Source organism: Ciconia boyciana, chromosome 2, assembly GCF_034638445.1.
Source record: "Ciconia boyciana chromosome 2, ASM3463844v1, whole genome shotgun sequence".
In the NCBI taxonomy this organism is placed as follows: domain Eukaryota; kingdom Metazoa; phylum Chordata; class Aves; order Ciconiiformes; family Ciconiidae; genus Ciconia; species Ciconia boyciana.
Genome location: NC_132935.1, coordinates 112,724,131 through 112,747,017, shown reverse-complemented (window position 1 = coordinate 112,747,017; position 22,887 = coordinate 112,724,131). Strand labels below are relative to the sequence as shown.

At 38.4% G+C, this 22,887-nt stretch overlaps 1 protein-coding gene across 1 annotated transcript in view; it reads left to right on the top strand.

The window, feature by feature from the left end:
- The window catches only part of POU6F2 (POU class 6 homeobox 2), a 318,450-nt gene that overhangs the window by 38,016 nt on the left and 257,547 nt on the right, over nt 1–22,887 (top strand). Inside the window, exon 2 of the mRNA XM_072851409.1 lies at nt 21,313–21,484. Within this exon, the coding sequence (XP_072707510.1) occupies nt 21,313–21,484 (172 nt within the window). The remainder of the gene's footprint in view (nt 1–21,312; nt 21,485–22,887) is intronic.

Below are 22,887 nucleotides of genomic sequence, written 5' to 3'. Positions count from 1 at the left end.
ACAATGAGCCACCAGATTCTCTGTGAAACCTAAAATAAATCAGAAGGTGATATAGCAAAGAGAGGGAAAGAGAATACCGCAACATTTGTAACACTTTTCTCTGGACACACCTTGGTTATCAGTATTTCTCTTTCCTTCTCTTTGGCTGCAAACATAGGAAGGTGATAAACCGTGGCACGTACAAATTCAATTGTAGTCAATTTGTAGCACAACTAACTTTTTTTTAGCCAATATTGAGGTGTCTGTCTTTTGGGGACAGCAGGCCTGGCATGATTCTCACTGAAGAGTCACTGAGAGTTAAATTATGTGTTTTGCTGTAGACACAGTGACTACTGCCCTTTAAGGCACTTTCTTTGAGTTAAGCATATGCAGCCTCTTTTGCCCTCCCCAGAGAGATCTGCTGGTTGTTATAGCCAACCCCAACAGGGTCAAGTTCCCAAGTGTCCACTCATGAAAAAGTTTTTTGAGATTTATGGTGAAATACCTGCTTGCAGAATCCAGAGCAGAGGCAACTGGGTTTCTGTGCAAGGATTGCTGTAGAATTAGCTGCTGAATTAGCACACGCTTCCCTGAGCAGACCTTGCATATAAGGCTAATAAAAAGGTGTCTTTCTGATTCTCTGGTTTAAAGGTACTATATATTTCATTGGACTTTATCTATCTGAGTGTTTTAGGAAAGGGTGGAAGATGAACTGCATATACAACAGCCGGAGCATATGGGCCACAGGGAAAGAAGTACAAATGATCCAAAACTGAGGAAACAGATGAGTTCAAATGAAAAATTTTGCACACTGGGAAAATGTTGAATGTAGTCTATAAGGACTTCACCTTAATAGTCACACTTACTATACATTACTTTTTATACTAATTAATGAACCATACTGAAATGCAATTTTTTACACTTTCCTCTACCTATTTTAAAATACTGGGAAAAGAAACATGTAAATTAAAGCTTCCCATGGATATTTTTAACTTCTGCAACCAGCTCTTATTCAACATATCATCCTAGGTCTCGCTGATCTTAGCAGCATTACAAGGATCATATTTTCACACAGATGAACCATTCATGGCAATTTCTCCAACAGATTTGACACAAACATTCTTTTCTTTGATATCGGAGATATAAGCTTTCTATTTTTGACCTATTTTTTCCCCCGACCGACATATTTATTGAGGCTATTGCAAGGAAAATCCCACTTTCCATTAATATTTGACTTCTGTGTTTCTTCCTCTTGCAGAATTTCAGGCTGATAGAGCAGTAAGAAGGTCTTGGTCAATGTCAGCTTATGTACATGCATGCATTAATAAAAACAAACCTCTAAAGTTTATTTAGAATTAATATTTAAATAAACACATACACACATGCAGTGGTTAATATGCATATATGTATCATTTCGAGTAGATGTGTTCATGATTCTACTGTTGTAGATCAACAGGTAGCACTTATTGATCTGTTATAACAGCAGTTCTAGTTCCAGAGAAGATTTTGATTGATTGTCCTCATCCAGAATGAGTTCTTTCTCCATCTCTCCGGAGTCTTCAGTGGCATTGGCTGCGGATAGCGTGGAGACAACAGATTTCTTTCCAAGGAAAGGATGTAATTGTATATGTGTGTAATCGTGTTTGGATTCCAAGTAATTATTTCAATGCCCTTTGCTATATCTATCCAAGCAATTTGATACACTTATGCTAAGAGTCTATAAACTATTGGTAGTAGTATAGATATCTTATGTCAAGCCTCCATTCTACAGAGTAAGATGATTACAACTTAATGTACTGCATGGAGCAGGAATGTCTTTTGTGACTTGTGCTGTTTATTTCATTAGACAAATCTTCTTCCCTTTCACCTTTTAAATTAAACCTAAAATCAATGTTTCAGTTTTAAGAATTCCAAGCATGCAAAATTCTGTATTAAGAAGGTAGGAAAATACTTAAATAACTTTGCATTCCTTGATTATTAATATTAAACTGTAAGATACCGTACTGCATACTTCAACACTAAATGTTTATTGCAATGACAGTTTATTCTCAGTCTAGGTCAAGAGGTAAGAATGTGCTTGTATTCATTTAGATAAATAAGCTACTTAGCCACCCCTCACTTACTAGTGCTGGGTACAACCTCAGAATGTATTTTACAGGTCAGGTTTTGGATCACAGTCACCAACTGATAAGCAGCTCACTTTCCTTATCCTGCCTTATTCCTACCTCCTCCTATGGTCTAAACGATCTCTCACATTTTATCTCCGAGTTCCTTCGACTTGTCGAATGAAGTAAAAAGACAGGGAGTCTGTCCTCTACCTTTTCCCTTCCCTTTATAAACTGAAATGTTCACCACAGAAGCCTGGAAAGGAAATGTATGAATGCCAGTACTACTTCCTAGGGAGTTTTCCATCAACCAGATCTCTTGGTTAGACTCCGTAAGACCTCCATGTCTCTTCAGGTTACTGTCCAAAATAAATTTCAGACTGTCCTGAACATTTTTATAAAAACTCCCCCCTCCCATGCTGTTGGTGGTGGTTTGTTGTTTTTTTTTTCAGACCAACAATACTTTGTCCCCACAAAGCTTTGTGTATAGCATTTAACTGTCCTGAAAAATGAGACTGCTGGTACTAAACTAGAAAAACCTGCTTGGAGGCTATTCAGCAACAGATCCATGCTTGGCAATGGCGTGAACAGTAGATAAACCTCATACCCTTGCAGAATTAAACTGCCTCATCAGTTGTACAGCTTCCTGAAAACCAGAGTCTGCCATGTGGGCTGAAGGGTGGTCTTTGCTCCATGCCAATTCAAGATGACTTTGATTGCTCTTGAGCTGCAGCCTACCTCTGGATGGCAGTACGGTCACTGTGAATGGGTTGGAACTCCTCCAGCTTTCTCTTGGAAGTACATGTATGATAAATTCATCTAATCTTCACCCACACCCCTGATATGGTTTGCTTTACCTCGAGCTTTCAAAATTTGGCACAAAAAGTGAAGCCTCAAGGCTGGAGTCCCCATGCGCAGATGAAGACCTGCAGAAAACTTCCTTTTGAGCTGCATTGTTTTCAAGGTTTTGTGTCCTGTCCTCCAACTGAATCGTCAGTTACAGCTGTTCAGCATTTTGAGGAGCTTCTTTTTTTTTTTAATTGGTTGTTATTACAGTACCTGATCTGAATGCTCTCCAAAAATTGTTGAGAAAGTAGGAACTTCTCTCACACAGACTAGCTATACTCAGTTATAATGTCAATGTCATTGTTCATCAATGACATTGACAGTGAGATCAAGTGCACCCTCAGCAAGTTTGCAGAGGACACCAAGCTGAGTGGTGCAGTTGACATGCCAGAAGGATGGGATGTCATCCAGAGGGACCTGGACAAGCTGGAGAAGTGGGCCTGCGTGAACCTCATGAGGTTCAACAAGGCCAAGTGCAGGGTCCTACACCTGGGTCGGGGCAATCCTCAGTTTCAATACAGGCTGGGGGATGATGTGATCGAGAGCAGCCCTGCGGAAAAGGGCTTGGGGGTACTGATGGACAAAAAGCTGGACACGAGCCGACAATGTGCACTCGCAACCCAGAAGGCCAACTGTATCCTGGGCTGCATCAAAAGAAGCGTGGCCAGCAGGTTGAGGGAGGTGATTCTGCCCCTCTACTCTGCTCTGGTGAGACCTCACCTGGAGTACTGCGTCCAGCTCTGGAGCCCTCAGCACAAGAAGGACATGCACCTGTTGGAGCAGGTCCAGAGGAGGGCCACAAAAATGATCCGAGGGCTGGAGCACCTCTCCTATGAGGACAGGCTGAGAGAGTTGGGGTTGTTCAGCCTGGAGAAGAGAAGGCTGCGGGGAGACCTTATAGCAGCCTTCCAGTACTTAAAGGGGGCCTATAGGAAAGATGGGGACAGATGTTTTAGCAAGGGCTGTTGTGACAGGACAAGGAGCAATGGTTCTGAACTAAGGGAGGGCAGATTTAGACTGGATTTAAGAAAGAAATTTTTTACAATGAGGGTGGTGAAGCACTGGAACAGGTTGCCCAGAGAGGTAGTGGAGGCCCCATCCCCAGAAACATTCAAGGTCAGGTTGGATGGGGCTCTGAGCAACCTGATCTAGTTAAAGATGTCCCTGCTCTTGCAGGGGGGTTGGACTAGATGACCTGTAAAGGTCCCTTCCAATCCAAAGCATTCTATGATTCTATGATAATGTGATTTACTCACAGCTTATTTCTTTCAGTAGACTTAAGCTCTAACATTTTAAATATTTTCACATTATATATTCAGCATTGGTAATAAGTTTTCTTGAGCTATGAGGAAACCAGAGGCATATTAGTCATAAGTGAAAATTTTCAGAGCATATACTTTCCCCCCCTGTTCCCATGAGCTGCAAAGAGGAATTGTCCGATACATTTTCCCCAAGTTTAGTGTAAGTTTTTCTCTTTGCTCTTCGGACTGTATCTGGCATTTATTTTTTCTTGCAAATAAATGTTGCAAGCCAAAGCAATGGGATTTGAAACAGTACAGGGAGCCAAAAATAGGTCTTTGCCATGAAATTATATAATAGTCATGCTCATAGTTAAAGTGAGATTGTTTTCTAAATAACTTCTATGCACATTATAGTTCTTTGTTAAAAGTATCATATCAGTGTAAACATGTATGCAGAGTAGTCATATTAAGCAAAATCAGATTTTACTACTGTGGTATCTGTGACACCAACTGGGAGACTAAAAGGGACTCTGCTGTGCATTGTCATCACCAATGTTATAAACTGTGCTCCACTTTCTAGACTGCCTTTGCAATTTCATTGCCTTAAATAAAGTGCTAAATTACACTTGCAGAACCTTACTGAAGGCAATAGGATTAGAATAGGTGTTACCAAGGTCATAACTTATTAATGATGTTAATATGGTTTACAAGGCAGGAGGGAACCCACTTCAATAGTGAGATCCTAGGCTGAGTCTGTAGAGACAGCATTTAGAGGGAAACCCAGCGAACTTGGGGAAGACTTTTGGAGAGAAAATAAACACACAACCATATGTGTTCTCATTTTTACTTTCACTGTCAGTGCAGTGTTTTAAAATTTTTCACTGTATAATAGTGCAAAAAGTACTACTTTGACTCACAGCAAATTCGAGGTGAAAGACCTTTGGTGATCTAGCTTTGAAGACACCATAACCGTGCATGAGTGTGCGCTCCTGTGTTATGCATTTCTCTGTCCAGTAGAACTTCAAATATCACAAACAGAAGAGCTTTTTCTACTTGTCTTTTCAGGACAAGGTTGTAGTCTAAGCACTTGCTTTTTCTGTCTGCCCCACCCCCACCCCCTATGCCCATTATGTGCATTTTTATCTCATTTTCAGCCTTTTCCTCCTACTTAGCTCTGTGGTTACCTTTGAGCAATTTGCCCCCACTGCTGTGCTCCAGCCTCACAAAATCTGATCATATAAGTGGTCCCATTGATTCCAGTATGTATATTTAGTGCAGGGTTACATGCTTGAAGGACCAGTTTATACCCTTCAGATATAGATAAATTACTATCATATCTTAAAGCCATAATTTAACCACAGCATAAACACGGCTTTGTTTTCATCACGGCAGTTCAGTTCCTCTGTCACAATAAATTTAACATACCTGGTTGGGCTTCTTGTAGTGCTTTGCAGTATGTTGTCATCTTTTCATTAAAGACCCTTAAAGATGTGTACAGACACTAGGTCATCTAGGAGAAAGAAATCATATAGATGGAGTGACTGCACAGGGGGGTAACATGATGAGACCCCTAAAAACTGGGGTTTGAAGCCCAGTGCAACTGTTCATTTGTGTTGCCACTTCTCAGTGTCATGCATCTTCTTTGTTCGTGGTCTTCCAAATGACTTTGATATCACAGGAACTGTGTGTCTAGGTACTTCTGAAAGCATTACCTTACCTGTGTTAGTTGTTGTGAGGGACAGAGGTGGAAATTAAAGAATGTTCATTTAACAGTTTCTTGTCATAAGTGCGCATTCATTCAGTTTTTCTTCTTTCCTGATGTCTGTAAAAACAGAATAAAAAATAATGGAAGTCTGCAGCTAGAAGTCTTCTTCAGAAAACATGCCCAGCAATTTGATCAACTTTGTCCTGTTAGATCGTCTGTCCTTCTCCTCCTATTGCTACTTATTCTCAGTTGCTGTGCTGGAATCAGGCTGGGGAGTGACGTAGAGTTGGAAACATTTCTCCGAGTAAAGGATTGTGTATGTGGCCATGTGAGACTTCTAAGATCATAAAGGCTTTAAACTACTAGATAAGGCAGATTTTGATGTGATAAAGTCCAGGGAATTGCTACTTAAGCATGCAATTCATGTTAATGCACCCCGATCCCTGGTGAGCTGCCAATTAATCTAAGTGGGTTATACCATAGCCCCTCAGTAGCTTTTCTTTAATTGCTACATGGAACAGAATTCAGTGTTTCTTTGCATTTAATATATGATCCTAGAAAACTGAAAAGCAGTCCAGCTTTTCTGATTGTTGTGGATTTAGATTTTCTCCTTATTTTATTAACTTCTGTTCCATACAACACTTGGCCTTAGAATATAATGAAAGTGATATTCTGTGCTTAATCTTCATAGGCCTCTAAAACTGGCACTACTCTTTGTTCTTTTCTCCCCCTTCCCTCCCCCCCTTGCACTTCCCCCCGCCCCCCCAAAGTGTATTCCCTTTGGAGTTCAAGGCTTGTGAGTTTCTAGACTTCCCACACGAAGAGGTAGTTTTGAGCCCAACAGAAATTTGGTTGTGTATGTTAGGATTTGAAGCTGAAAGATGAGCAGAAGAGGGAAATTTGGGAACTGCTGGTAGAACTGTACAAATAATATTACTTATGTAGAGGTTACAGTTTCTCTTTTCTGATAGAGTTTTGCATACTTTATAGAGAAGATCTTGTGCATATCTTGGTGCTACACAACTGATCCCATGTCCTAGCTAAGTATCTAGTCTGAGCATATTTAATGCTTTTGCTATTTTGACTGCACAGGTGAATCAATTGTTTGTGCGAGTGATTTGATTCTGTGTAGGAGCTGTTGGTCATCTTTTATTAATAATTCTATATATAGGTGTGTGGGTGTATTACTTTACATTCTTTTGGAAACAAGTAAATACTTTGTGATAGTCACTTAAGTGGTGTTATTGTGCTCCCTACAAATATGCCCTACTTGTGAGCGCAAAAATGGTAGCACGTTCTTATGGAAAAAGAGCTTTTTCCAAAACCATTGTGGCTGCTATTGCAGTAATGGGATATCAAACAGGCAAAATTGTATGTGTTGTCAATGGCTACAATATAATTTCATTGACTTACAATGTTTAAAGTGAAGGCATGATGGTAAGCTTATATAAGGTGTCACATTGAAGTAATTGCCCACCAACTTGATTTTATGGCCAAGGAGAACATTTTAATATCCACACGAGTTCTGAGGACACTCTAGCCTGTGTGGAAACACAGAGATCAACGGATGCGATTAAGCATTCAGATACTAATGTGCTGAGAAATACTTAAATAACCCAAGAAATAAATGGATGAAGTAAACGGAAGAAGTAAATGTGGGTAAAAGTAAATGAGAAAGTTGATTTCAATCTGTGAATAATAATTTGGTCTAAAATGCAAACAAGCAAAAAAGGGGATGGTTTAAGTCACTGGTTTTACTCACGCCAAATGTAGACAGTTTTACTTATTTGGTATTTGCCTAAGTCTCTTTGCTTATGCTTTCATTATGCCAAGATTTCTGTTCAGCACTCTACAAGCTAGTGTGTTAGGTTGGAGTCAGGTGATAGAAAGGAGCCTGTGTTTGGTTCCAGAGGAAGCACACGAGCTGGGACCATCAGGCCTGTGAGCTGAGCAGAGCCACCTGGCTGTGCAAAAAGGGAGCTTGAGGAATGTCATAGACGTGTGGGTGCTCCACCCATTTTCCTAAATTGTAGATCTGAATCATTGTACTGGGGCGGGCTGGCTGGTGATAGCTTGCTTTATAGCAGCCTATATGGTGCTGTGTTTTGGATTTGTGTCTAAAACTGTGCTGATAACACACCAGTGTTTTTGGCTATCACGCAGCAGTGCTTGCACAGTGTCCGTACTAGAGGTGGGTAAGAAGGAGGGAGAGGACACAGCAGGGACAGCTGACCCTAACTGACCAAAGGGATATTCCATACCATATGATGTAGTGTTCAGCATTAAAAGCTGGAGGAAAGGAGGAGGAAATGAGGAAGTTTGCGGTTATGGTGTTTGTCTTCCCACATAGCTGTTATGCATACTGAGGCCCTGCTGCCCTGGAATTGGCTGAATGTCTGCCTGCCAATGGGAAGTAGTGGAAAAAATTCCTTATTTTTTTTTGTTTGCACATGCATCTTATGATTCCCCTATCAAATTGTCTTTATATTGATCCACAAGTCTTCTCTCCTTCCTTCTATTTTCTCCCCATCCCGTGGGAGCGGGGAGCAAGTGAGCAGCTGTGTGGGTGCTTGGCTGCTGGCCAGGGTCAACTCACCACAACAGTGCAAATCTTCAGGAGGGAGCAACCACTGTAACCACTTAAACCAGGAATAAATGTGCTGGAAGAAAATCTCAGTAGGTTAAGAACTAAGAACCACCTACTCGGATTTTAAGGAGAGTTGTTTTGAGTGTCACATTAGTAACTGCTTGGAAAGGAAATATTACTGAGGAAACAGCAGTGCTAGCTCTGGCTATGGAAGAAAAAGAAAAGGAACAAGGATAGGGCCTGATAGCAGCAGAGATGAGCTCTGCTCCAGTCCTGTTTTACAGGGCTTTACTTTCCTGACTTCCTTCTCTGTAATGAAGATCTGCTTTCCTAATTCTTCTTGAGCTCTTCAGGCTGAGAGGATGCAGGGCACACATAGTACCAGTGAGTAAGTAGGAAGAGAGCAAGGAAAAAGTATCTTTTGCTCCTAGAAGACCCTTTGAAGTTGCCCCAGTGTTGGGTTTCCTAGGCACAACAAGACCTGCAGCAGCTCTGTGAAATAGATCAGAAGTGCCACCAGGTTAAGAAGTGGGAGAGACAGATTTTTGTTGATGTAAGGATTAAATTGGTTAAATATGCATAGCTTGATTATTTGCTCAATGCATGAGAAAACAGATATCTATCGGTGTCGGAAGCAGGTAAATCGTCAAAGGAGTAGGTTAACAAAAGGAATAAATGGAAGTAATGGGACAAATTAAGAATGGGCCACTTAAATACAGTGGAAAGTGTCCTAACAGTAAATATCATTAAAATCTGAAAGTATTGTTTGAAGAAAGCGGGTTTTTATGAAACTTTAAGTTAGATATTATTAAACCCTAGAAAAACAGATCAAGAAAGAGTTCAGTAGAGGCTCTGTGGGGATAGGGTAGATTACTTCTCACATTTTCACAGGAACGCTTAAAAGTCAAAATAGACACCTTTGCCCTGCTCTTTCTTTTGCAAATCAGTTGAACAGACTATAGAGATTAGGTGATTTGGCCAGCAATGCATAGAGGTTCAGTGGCAAAACTGAGCCTCCAAGGTGCCAGCCCTCCTATTCTAACCACCTGGTGGCAAACTTCCTCTCCCACAAAGAAAAGGCTATTTTTCATTAAAAGAGGACTAACGGGGAGGGCGAAGGTGGTTTGAATACTGGTATGCTCTCACAGCTGTATTAGTATACTCAAGCTTGCTGCAGGAAACCCAAGCGGCTCTTTGCCTTTGCATATACAAACGGTAAATACATGTAGCTTCTAGGTTCGGAAAACTAATGATAAATGTAGATATAGGAATTAGCTTTTTCTTAAAAGTAAAAAGCAAAGGTGCTTTTTTCAAATATATATATGCCAAACACACAATATTAATTTCCACTTAGAATGATGCATGAAAATAACTTATCATGAAAAAATAATGTGAGATTGTGATCAAAACTCTTATATTCTGCAATTTATTGCTTTATTTTTGTAATTTTTTTATCACTCTGAAGTTATTAATAGCTATTTTTGTATTCATTTTTGGTATGCTAATGTTTCCAAAAAGAGAGTTTGTAATAATATGCATATTTGTGCATGGGTTGTGCATACTTTGTATAATCCTACATATTGCAAAAAAATCTGAAAATTATGTCATGTCTCTAAATAATATTAATAATTTGAAGAAAGTCTTACATTCAAAAACTACATTTATTAATTGTATTTTTAAAATAACATAAAGTTTTTAGCAGGTTGAAAAGTAATTTGAGACCAATAATCTTATGAGATTGTTTATGTTGACCTACGCTTTTTTGAAACAACTAAACTACATTTAGGGTTACCTATTGAAGTTTTGTTATCGATTTCAGTGACAAGATCAGGGCCCTTGCATAGATCTCAGTGATTTTTCATGTAGAGAATTGAGTATGTGTTTGTCCCTGTTGAAGTAGATGGCAGCAATCCAAATGGCTTCATTGGGAAGAGAATCAGGACTGCTAAAAGCTTTTTTATATATGTAATATATACACACATATATGTACATACATTATATATGTATGTGATAAATGATAGCAGGATCTTTGCAAAGATTTTTCTGCTGTTGAAGCAGAAGGGAATCAATGGCACTTGTGACTGTGCTCTCTAAGCAGAGCAGCGATAGCTACTCTTCAAGGGTGAAACCGAGCAGCCCAGTGATGTTGGCCAGTTTGCAAATAAGGTGCAAGCAACAAAGTGTTGCTGTAGGTGCATGTTTTGTTTTACTCTCTGATCAAGTTTTCTGCCTTAAAATATTGTTTAGAAGGAGTTTTCTTAAGAAACAATAGGGAGCCAATGGCAAATCATTGCATGGCAACTTTGTTAAAAAAACCCAACAAAAACCAAAAAAACCCCCCAAGCCCAAACCAAACAGTATCTAATAAAGAATAGAATTGTCCATGTAGGAAAATACTAGCAGATCTGAGAAATGCTTCATTCATTGTTTATTGATAATCCAGTTACTGTAATTGCTGCTAAAATGATCAGTAAGTGTTATGCTATTTTCCTATTGTAAGGCATTAAACAGAAAAGCTGCTGTTACATTGCTCTGAATTAAAGTGATCCTCCTATATGTCCAACACATAATACTGTTACTGTGTGTGGTGTGTGATATATCCGACCCTAGCATAATGAATGAAACACTGGGAGTTTTTAAGTATACTTGCAGCTTCCAGCAGACTAAGGCCATTGACAAAAAGGCGAAGCACCCTTTGGGCTTCAAGTTCTTAAAGAAAACCAAATCCTTATGCAAAGTGCATTAGAAGTGTGAAGCTGTGTGATAGTTAAAGGCATGTTGAATTTGGAATGCATTTAATTAGAAATTAATATGTTGTGATCTACAATGTGAAAAGAAAGATGTGGTACGCAGGTGTTGATAAAGACCTGGTATGAAGAAAAGTAACCCTGAAGATCCTCTGTAATGATTAAAAAAAAATTGCACTCATTTATCAGTGGGAAAGGCTTGGAAAATATAAAAAGCATAACATTATTGATCTGCAGTATTTGTGGCATTATTAAGTATGTTTAGCAATTATAACAGTAGGCTTTGCTGTCAGATGAGCTCAACACAGGAGAACCATAGGAAAACTATTTGGGATTCTTACTCTTAACCTGGGAGCTCCGCATTTTATGGCAGTGCATCTTCTAGCATCTGGAAAAAGAAAAGAACATTTTAGTCTGTGAGACTTAGTTCAGGTGAAGCTTTCAGTTTCTTCAATAGATGGGCATTATTGCTATCTTATTCTATGTACAGAGTAGATAAAAGGAAATCTGAGGTAGAAGGTATGGTATAAGTAGAAATGCCATGAGAGAAGTAATTTCCCATACTTGTCACTAGAATTCAAGTATGTTATTTTAAAGCAAGCACCATGAAGAGCTCCCATAAGAGCTGACTACCTTGTTAATCACATAATATATTAAAATCAAGGCTGAGCTGTCCTAAGTTTAGATTCAGATTTTGGAAGCCTTCAGTCTTGTTTAGGCATAAGAATCTAAGGCAGACCTTCTCACTGATTTCAAGCTGACAAAGAACAATTTGATACTGAAATGAAGATTTTCCAGCAATTTTTGATTGTGATACTCTGCTGAAATCCTGACATGCCTTGTGTGTTTTTTGTTTAAGTATTATACCCTTATTTATAAAGGATTTTGAAAGGTTCACAAAAAATATATACCCAAATTCCAAACTGGTCTAAGTTGTGACTGTGTTTTGTATTATAGATTGTAACTGTTTTTAAAAGTGGCATTCAAACCAAGAGTTGGATGAAACTGGAATTAGATTAGAACTACTTTAAAAAAAACCTTCAGCAAAAAAAAAATTTCACTAGAAAAGGGTGCTTCATTGCACTAAAACTGATATGTCCCCACTTCAACAAATTTTCTTTTGAAGGTGTCACTTTGTGTGTCTTTGATGGAATTTCTGGTGAGAGTCAGGGAAGACGCATCCCGAAACAGAAAGTTACTTTCTTGATATGGCCAAGTCCATGGCCAGCTACAGACAGATCTTGATTTGGGTTTTCCTAGATCAAATGCAAGTAATTGAATTAACTGCTGAGTTAGGTTATCGTTTAATCCATGCTCTGATTTTCAAAAATTCAGGTTAATGTTTTTTTGTTTTACAGCTTGCAAATCCTGATATGTTATGTAAAAACAAGTTTTTGTTTAACTAAGAGAAGAAGAGAGTCTTTCAATTGCTGTGAGTCCCTTCTATGCTGCCTAGTCAAGTTTCTCTCTCATACATGATCAATGTTCAAAAGTTATTCTAAGTTTGGGTTTGGTGTGGTTCTGGATGTGCTAATTTCTAAAAGAAAGCAATTTTAACTGAATTCTGGCTTTGATATTTCTTCCCCCAAAGCTGTTTCTGGTGTGTGCATGGTAGACAAAGCCTGGAAAATGAAAATATAGAGAAACTGCATATATTACCATATTTAAATTCTGATTAGGCCGAATTAATATCATTTGAATGCATTGTGGTGGAAATCCTGATGAGCAATCTTTTGCCTAGGAAAGACTAACTCAGAGTATGCCATGGAGTATTTTACTGACTGTTCTTCCTCATGGAGAGCAGAAGGATTATGTTGATAAGGGGATGCTGTAGGTTCTAGCAGGATCTTTTAACTTATGTAGCAAGATCGTCTGGAAAGAGAAGCCTTGTGCTTACGGCCCCTTCAAAATAGAAATTGAGCAAATATTTAAAAAAAAAAAAAAAGGCAAGTTATAGAACTGGCAGGCTCGTGAAAGAGCACTCATGGGAAGATAGTGCAATGATTTGGTAAACAGGATCATGTCTCCTTTAGGTGGTCAGTGTGGAGACTAAAACAACCTAATGTGAAATCATTTTCAGTGCGAATGAGAAGTTTTTGTTTTGATAGCAAAGATCCTTTAGACAGCTACAACGTGTGTTTATTACATTAGGGTAGAATGGATTTTTTTTCCCTAGGAGTGATAAACACCTTTATAGAAATGTTTAATTTTTGTTTTTTAATGGAAGACATGTCTTCCTCTTCATAATAGAAATTTTTTCAAGTCTTCTGCAAAGTTGGCCCCACAGTATACAAGTTTTAGAAAATCCTAGTTATTCTTACAGGCTTATAATTTTCTGGATGGTTTCTTATGTTTGACATGGCTCCCTGCAGAATAAAACTGACAGAGCAGTGGGAATCATCCACTACTCCTATGAAGAAAATGTGTCAAAGTCTTACTCCTGATAGGAATCATCTTCTAATTGCAGATTTAATTGCTCTCCTACGTCATCTCCTTCTTTCACGTGATCAGATGATAGAAGAGTAGGAAATCTCTTGATTTGATGATCTTAAAGGTCTTTTCCAACTTAAATGATTCTATGAAATGAGTGGGAAAGTCTCTTGAAGGCTTATTCCACCATGTTGGCCCCAGTCAAAAATGTTCCTGCCTGTTCCGCCTTTGTCCTGTCATGATCTGTAGGGCCTGATCTTCTGGTTTCTCAAAAATGGGGTTGGCTTTGTGTGGCTGCAAGAATCTTTAACTAAAAGAAGGCTGCTTTCTCTCGCCACTCTCAAGACTTGTTATTTCTCCTGGTGGCTGTGTGCTATTATCTATCAAGTGTTTTGACGAGCTTGGTAGCTTCCCAGAATAGTAGCTTGTCTGACTCTTGACCTCTGTATGCATACAAACTTCTGCTACGTGTCCATGGATGAACAAGCTCCTTTCCAGTAAGCCCAGAATGTCATTTAAATGGGTAATCATTATAATCGGGCCAAAGCCAAAATTACAATTCTTGTTATCCTAATTAATAGAGGAAACTTTTATATAGCTTCACCCTGTATGTGGCAGAAAACTCTAAAGATGAAATGGTTTGCAACAAGAAGAGCAGAGTGATTCTTAAATCAGATTAATAATTGGATCAGAAACATTAAGGTCAACTCCAAGAGTTGAAAGCAACGTTTAGAGTAAAGCTGTGTGTACTCTTGGCATTAGTGATTTCTGAGTGTCATGTGGGTCAGGAAAAACACAAAGTCTGGATTCATACATGCGAGTCTTTCTTTCCCACCCAGTTCCAGAAATGGCTTTTCTGGGCCAGAGATGCAGCAGTCTCCTATAATGATATAGTTGTTCGTCACTTCTCTTCTTCTATGGTGAAACTAACATACTTTGCCTTTCTTTCCCGTTTGAAGCATGCAGCATGACTGCTGGGGTACATTTAGAGCAATAAACCCAAGCTGATTATAAAACAAATGGTGACCTATCTATTTACTACTGTGCAGCTGCTGTGTGCATATTCCCATCCTGCAGCCTCTAGTCAGCATGTTGCAGAGCAACCTGACTAGCAAATTGACTAGGACTTCTCTTGTGAACTTTTCAGCTTGCTCTCAATAGGTGTAAGAAATATGTGAAACATTTTCATTAGGCAAAATAGTTCGGGGGGGAGTATGTTTAGTGAGGGTTTTTTGGTTTGTATGATTTGAAAACACGTTGTAGTATTGCAATCTCAAGACAGCAATTCAAGGGACATTGCCACATAAAACTTAGTTTAAAAAAAAAAAGTTTCATTCAACTTTAAGATTCCTAAAGCTACAATTAAAACCTCCATGAGTTTCTGAAAAAAGCTTTTTCTGTCAGAAGCTATGTCATACTAGCCAGCACCAACTATTTCAATTTCCAGAGGACTTGAAACTAAGTAAATAAATGAAGGAGACCATCCTAGCATTACTGCCTAACCTGAGAAGAATATTGAAATGAGAGAAAGCACCATGGGCAGTTATAGTCTTTCTAACTTTCCAAATTAAGTTGTTAATTAAAGTTCAGTACTATTAATAACATGAATATAATTAGGCACTGGTTAGTTAGTTAGCTATGTTATTTTTAACTAGAAAATGCTCCTTTTTAACTGCAACCTGGACAATAGATGCGAAGATGAGTATCACTGGAAAAATACAATGTCCAAAGTCATGCTAGTATTGCGAAAAGGGAGAAGAAAAGAACTATCTTCTCTGCTACAGAGATTTGCATGAGGAGAATAAATACTATTCCAGCTGAAGAAAAGTGGAGACTGTTTTTGGTGATAACATTCATATTGAGTGAGAAGAGCTGGGGATATATCAGCTTTTTGCTGTAAGAGGAAGGAGAGGCAATACTGAAGATTTTAGTAAGTTAAATATGAGTAATATAGGTAATATAAGTAAATATGTAATGCAGTAAATAGAAGTACAAGATCAAATTAGTGAAGGGAGATCAATGATCATATATCAGCAGTCTTGTTTGTTTTGCTTATAGAAACATCCATCTAAGGATGGTGGTACAGGTGACTGTGAAGAAAATTAGAAGATTTTTCTCTGTAACTTTTTCTGGGGAAGTGACAGCCAGCAGGTAGCAATGGTCAGAGGCTAGCAGGGGACAAAAGGTTGATTCAAGGTAGTTTGCATAAACCAGACTATGGATAGATTAGGGTGGAAATATCAGCACATTAGTGACAGCAGATAAAACAATGTTTAAAGAAGAAAGAATCAAAGAAGGTTGTCCATGAGAAATCATTACTTATGGAAAAAATATTGAATACCTCTAGAAGCAATAAGATGAAGGAAGAAGGACTAGTTCCTAAGATGAATGTAATCCTAAATTTCACTGGTACTTGACACAAAATAAATCAAATCCTTTCCCCCCAGTAAAGCCTTTCTAATGTATTCCTCACTCAAAAACTATAAGCTAAGTTAGGTCTTAAAATAGCTTTATCCAAGGTTATGATGGTGCTCTGTCTTGATTAAAAATTTTGAAAAGCTGGTGTAGTCATTAGAATAATGTATGAACAGTGTAAATTTCATGTTTATTGCTAGTATAGTTGGAGTGTTTGCTCAAACATATGCACTGTATATGTCCCAAACAGAAGTCTGTGCAAGATCAGAATCCTAGAGGGGAGGCATGATTTATTTCATATCTTGAAAAAAATCAGGAAATTAATTACAAGTACTTCTAATCCAGAGAAATAAAGTCTGTGCAAGTAATTTCAAACTAAAGGCAAAATAAAAAGCAAAACAAAGGATCTTAATTTTTCTCCTAATTAAAGTAATTAAATTCAGACCAACAATGTTTATGGTGCCAGAAAGTACAAAATTTAGACCAGTGGCCAAACCAGTGCATGAAGCCTCTATAAAGCCTTATCATCACCCAAGTCCTACATTAAGGATAACAGTAGTTCATTCTCCCATTTTTAGACTTGTGTCTAGGGTATGTTTCACAAAAAAACACATATAATTTCCTTTAAAAGCTGTCTTTGATTACTAAATAGTTTTGCTTAGAAACTGCACCTTTACTCTTAAAGTGCAGAGGCAAAGCTTTTAACACAGTGATAAATGTTCTCCTGTAGTTTGTACAGTGCTGCAGTTAAGAAGAAGGTAAAGGTTTTGGCTTTTAAAAGAGGGTGTGTAACCAGAACTGTAACTTGCATTTGCAAATCCACATGATTTTTACTGTTAAATTAAGCCCAACAGCTTGCTTAAGTCGTTGGGGAGTGGCAGAGCTGAACAGAGGTGTAGCAGGTATTGCAGCTGAATTATAGGAGCTATAAGCCACCCTTAAGGGAGAAACACAGCAGGGAGGACCACTCGCTGCACAAAACTGTCAGCGAAATCTCATAGAAAACAGGCACGTCTGGAAATACTAGTGCTAGTTGGACAAGAAATAGATGACAAGTTCTATGACTATCTGCAAGAGAGGTGTGTAAAATTTGTCACTACATGTATAGTATATACAGGTATATTTTGAATAAAGGGATTGTAATTCCTTAGTTCTCACATAACTTGAACTTTGTTCTTATGGTTATAGTGCCATTTGAAATACTGAAGCATTATATCCCTCTTATGTACCATTGCTTCTTAAAGCATATAAACCCTTTTTAGAAAGTTCATCTTTCTGTTTTTCATGCATTCTTAGACTTTTCAATTTGGTATATGAAAAGCTTAAACTTTCGTGTGGCTGTCCTGTGATGCTGTGTTACACTGCAAAGTGTAACCTGACCTTTAACACCTTCTCAAAAAGCAAATGCTGAGTGTCAAGCTCACAGACATCCAGGGCAGGGAAGAGGACAGATCCTGACGGGACTATCTGCAAAAGATGCTCATGCAATTCCTTGCCTCAATGCATCCTCCCCAATGCTGTGGGTCCTCTCTGGGCTGGACTTTGTGGGTGGGCAGAGGAGGAGGAGAAGGCTGCTGGGCCTGCAGCTGGCATAGCAACTACTCCAGAGTTTTTTTCAGGGAGGCCATTGGGAAATATAGGAACAACCCCTCCAGTCCCCAAGGGATTTTGCAGACTAGGCCACTTGCTGCGCACTGGAATTAGAATTTATTACGCTTCTTGTAAAAATAATAGGTTTTAATCATGTATAATCCACTGCAGAAGAGACACATTCTTAAGTATGGAAAGCAGTTGAAGGCCTGGAGACAACCTGAAGTTTAAAAATGTCCGTTTTTTAAAAGTATGTTTTTGAAGGAAACAAACCTTCCTTCAACCCATCATTGAAGTGATTTATTTAGTCTTCATGTAGACTAGAATTTTAGACAGTATCTAATCCATCTGCTTATAGAGAAAGTTGTCATTCATTCACCACCTGACAGAGAGAGCTACCCTGGGGGTTAACTACAGGTTCTGATACCATCTGAGGGAAGGGACAGCAGTTTATATTATTTCAGTTTTTATACTTGGCTCTGTGTTTGCAAAGCTGTTTTAAATTCACTGCTAGGAGTCTGCCCAGCCATGTGAGCAGTTATGTTGATGCTTACTGCTGTGCAGGTCTCAGTGATATCTTGCAGCAATGAGTTCCACAGGTTTTCACCGCTTACTGTTTGGAAAGTTATCTTTTATTATTATTATTATTAGATTTACTACTTTTCCATTTCAGTGGAGGCCCCTTTTCTCCTCAGACAAGGCAGGGTGAATAGTTCCTGATCTACGTTTTCTCCCTGCCATTTATTATTTTGTATACTTTGATCATGCTCGTTCTTATTCACTTTTTTTCTGTAAACATTCCCAATCCTTTCCATCTGTTTATCATTCTTACCGCGCATCTCTTTCTGATGTATCTTTCTTAGATGGGCTAACCAGAAATGAACAAAGTACTCCAGATGAGGCCGAATTATTGATGTACATAACAGGTAAAGTCCTGGCCCCATTGAAGATGCTGGGAATTCACCGACATCTAAGGGCTGAGGTTTCTCCCAGTGCTGTCACATTTTCTACATTATTCTTTCTCCCATTTTTCATATATTCAACTTCAAAATTTGGCAGCTGAGACTTTAGTCTAGAATCCTACTGATTCAGCATCCTCCATTAAATTGCTGTTAGTCTTCAGATTAGCAGTGTAGCTCTGTGGACAGGATTAGTTCCCTCCCCAAAATACTTTGATGAAAATGGTCAAATTTTGTCCTGATTCACATGTTAGGGAACCACTCTTGATGTTAGTTTTGAACAGCTGAAACTGAGGGCAGCAGCCCAGACTTTGAAACAATGCTGTTTGTGTTCACAGTGACCTTTAGCTGCAAAATCTGCTAAAATACATTATTTAGTATATGAAAGCAAACAAACAAAATTTTTGCCTTTGTAAATGACTGTCCATAATGCAATATGAATATGAGGCAAAACAAGTCAGAGTTTTTTTACAGCCTCGGCAAAAGAAATCTGTTAACTTCTGTTTCCTCACTAGAAACATCTAAGAAATGTTCAGATTGTTGCTGGCTAATAAATACAGTAAATGAAATGTTAATAAATCACCAGCAATTTAGCCTGACAATAACATGGATTGACCACATTGATTAAATTGATTATGTTTCATATATTTACAATATGTAGACACAAGCCTAATTTATTTTCTGAAGAGTTCAAGGTAGGTATCACTGGTTTAAAAAAAAAAAAGGGCAAAACAAAACAATGGAGTAATGTTTGTGGTTGCTATCTGCAATAATCTAATGCTGACAGAGAGCAGTATTTTATTTAGTAATTAACAGTGTAAAGGGGAGAGAAGCTGTCATGTTGGTTCTTAAGCTGGGGAATGTGATGAAAGATGATATCTGCGATCTCATCCTTTCCACTTGTTTAGGATTGTCAGGATGAGAAATGTCAGCATTATGAAAGCTCAGCTCTGCTCTTGATATGATAAAACCCTTCAAAAGCCAGGCTTTCTCTCCCTCTCCCCCTCCTTTCTCCCTCTCCCTCTCGCACTTGCTTTTTTATTTATCCTGTTTTGTTAGATGGCAGAAATATAATTCTTTTCTTTCTTCCTATTATAAGCCACCATTTTTGTTTTATTATATGTTTCACAACCCCTAATGCCCCACTGAAAATTACCTTGTTAAATGACAGTGTTTCAAAGCCATGAATCCTTTCCACCATTCCCTCAGAGGTTTGAAACAGTCAACAGACTGTAAAGAATAAATAATAAAAAAGTATTGATTATTTTGATGACTGTGAGATTCAATTAAGTATTAATTTTGCCCTCCAGTGGACCTATCAAGGTATTCAAAAGGGAGGATTCGGCTCAGCTAAATGCGTGCTGAGTGCTTCAGCCTTAAATAGGGAGAAAATGTGTTTACCTACAGTATTTGAAGAGGAGTGCATTGATGCACAGAGTCCAATATTTAAGTGCTGTGCAAATTAAGCCCTGGTGACAGTGACATTGTTTTCAGCGATATGAGTATTGACTAAAGAAGTGCATTTGATGACAGCTTAAACTATTTGTATTGATTAACATTTTCATAGATTATCATGTGTCATATCAAATTCACTTTTCAGACATGAATACATTAAAAAACCCATAGGCAAACATCGACCAATGTGAGGACGGGACAGAGGGAACATGCTAACCAACCTACTTGCTCGCTGGTCACCTGTTCTCTGCATAAGAACCATTTAGGCATGAACTTTGCAATAAATAGCTGCCAGAGAGCGCAACAAGGTCACTTGTTCCTTTCCTTTTTTTAGGTTTTTTTTTCACTCTGGTTTCCGTGCTGTCATGATATTATGCCTATTAGTTTGCAAACGGAATAATAGAGTGTGCTTGGAAGTAATGCCCGACCCCCAAATGTCCTCAATGAGCAGAAGATAAAACAGATCCAAATCATCAAGAAAAAATTTAAATGTATATATATGTGTAATGTTTTATGGGGGATATAATGTCGCAAACACAAGAATAATTGCAAACTGTTTGAGTAAGTATCTTCCCTAATTTTATCTTTTAAAAAATGGTTTCTGTGTTTTTTATTTTCAAAAGAAAAATATGTGTTTGTGTGTGTTTATGGACTTTTGGAGCATAGTATCCCAAAGACCAGAATAGTTAGAAGAAATCTGTTTCTCTGTTGAATGTATGTAATGAAATGGCTATTTGCTGCTGTGTATTTTCATAGAAAGGCTGGAATGCTAGAAACTGTGTATTTGATTTTGTTAATATTGTACAGCTGAGGATGCCTCTTTAAATCACTATGGAGCGCTCGCAGGGTGCTCCTCTTCCGTGGCGTTGGAGCATACAGGAATTTCTTTTCTTACTACGTTAAGGACAGGGTGAGGTGTAAAAACATACACACAAAAAAAAGCACATCCCACAATTAAAGCTGTGTTGGTTATGTTGCTTTCATAGAAGTTTTCCTCCAAAGCATCCTGAATCTCTCACATGCTAGTTGAGCTTTAATAGGGTGGGGAGTAATGGAAAACTCATTGGATCTGTAATAGCTCTTCACTTGACTGCAGCCAGCAATAACAGCAGGAGCAGCCAGAGATAAGAGAGAGAGAGAGAGAGAGAGTGTGTGTGTGAGTGAGAGAGGGAGAGGGAGTGGAAGAGAGTATACGCACACCAAAGCTGCCACTTTTTTTTTTCCCCTCACTCTTTTTTTTCCCCCCATCCTAGGATCCAATGATAGCTGGACAAGTCAGTAAGCCCTTGCTGTCACTGCGGAGTGAAATGAATGCAGAGTTGAGAGGTGAGGACAAGGCAGCTACTTCAGACAACGAGCTGAATGAGCCCCTGCTTGCGCCTGTGGAATCAAATGACAGCGAGGACACTCCCAGCAAGCTCTTCGGTAAGTCTGTCTAGGTATTTCATTTCACTGCTACCATGTTGTCCGGAAGAGCAATCTCCCCCGTTCTTTTTTTTTTTTTTTTTTTTTTTTTGTTCACTCAATTTTCTTGTAAGTTCAGAGGAGTAGCTTGGAGCATGCAGGCATACAGCCCTCTGCTCCCATTGCAAGTGGTTACCAGAATGACAGCGTCAGTCCTGAAAACTTTTGTCAACAATGAACTTATTTTATGCAAGTTGCAGACATTTTATGTTTTCTTTTGATCCATGGTCTCTAACGTAAAAAAATAGAGGGGGGACCATTTTCTTGGAGTAGTTCGTTAACATTTATTGCATTAGGTGCTGATGTGTCTTGTATGCTACCAGCTTTTTCTAAGGCTGGATTAAACTCAAAAGTTATCATTTTATATGGTAAAGATAAAGCTGGCTGAAGAGAGCTGAAACATTCCCATAGAAAACACTCTGTACTGAGTAAACAAAGGCTACCAAGGGTACTGCACATGGAGCTAATGTTTTTGGAATTTAAATTAGAAATGAAATATTTCTGCTAAAGACTCTGCAAAGAGAAATTGCCTTTTGCATTTTTATTTATTTTTAAATAGTCTAAATTGTGCCAGATAAGTGTAACCTTTCACAATCAAAACAAAAGCAGCAAGAGTGGCACTCCAACACAGACATCTGTCATTCAAACAGATGACACCCTGTAAGCCAACTCAAGCAACTCTGATCTCTAATCAGAAAAGGGAGCAGAGTTGTTGAGGTGCGTGCTTGAGTGATAGATGCCTGAGCTGGAGCAGCCCTATACGGTACATAGTGACATTTTGGGTTTAGAGGGTCTGCTCTCCTGAAGGAGTTCCTTTTAATCATTTCCATTTGTAACTTGAGACAAACCTTAACAGAAACGGAGAATTTCCTTATTTTACATGATCCTATAGGTGGAAGTTGAAGGGAAAAAGACCTTGTTTAAAGGGAATGCAGCTTTAAGGGAGAGAGGGTGAGAGCCCATTTTCTAAGATTCAAGTTTTGATTTCATAATCTGTAAGGAAATCTGTAGCAGTGTTCAGATTTCAGTATTCCAGCTACAGTAAGAGCTGCAAGATTTTTTTAAACAAAAGAATAGATGCAATTTTCTTTTAAAATGTTCTTTACCCCTTACTAAAAGATATAGTACAAAATGTTTTACTAAACATCTTCACTACAGATATGGGAAAATAATAATAATTTAAAAATCCTAAAACTTAATTTCTGGATTACAGTAATGACCATTACTGAATATCACATCCATTTTTAAGCACCCTCTTAGTAATCTTTGTTTCCATGGAAAGCATAATTTCCATTAGCAGTTTGAATCTTCAAAAAGCATATAATAATTGTTTTAGCCCATTTCATCCAGGGAAGAATTGTAAT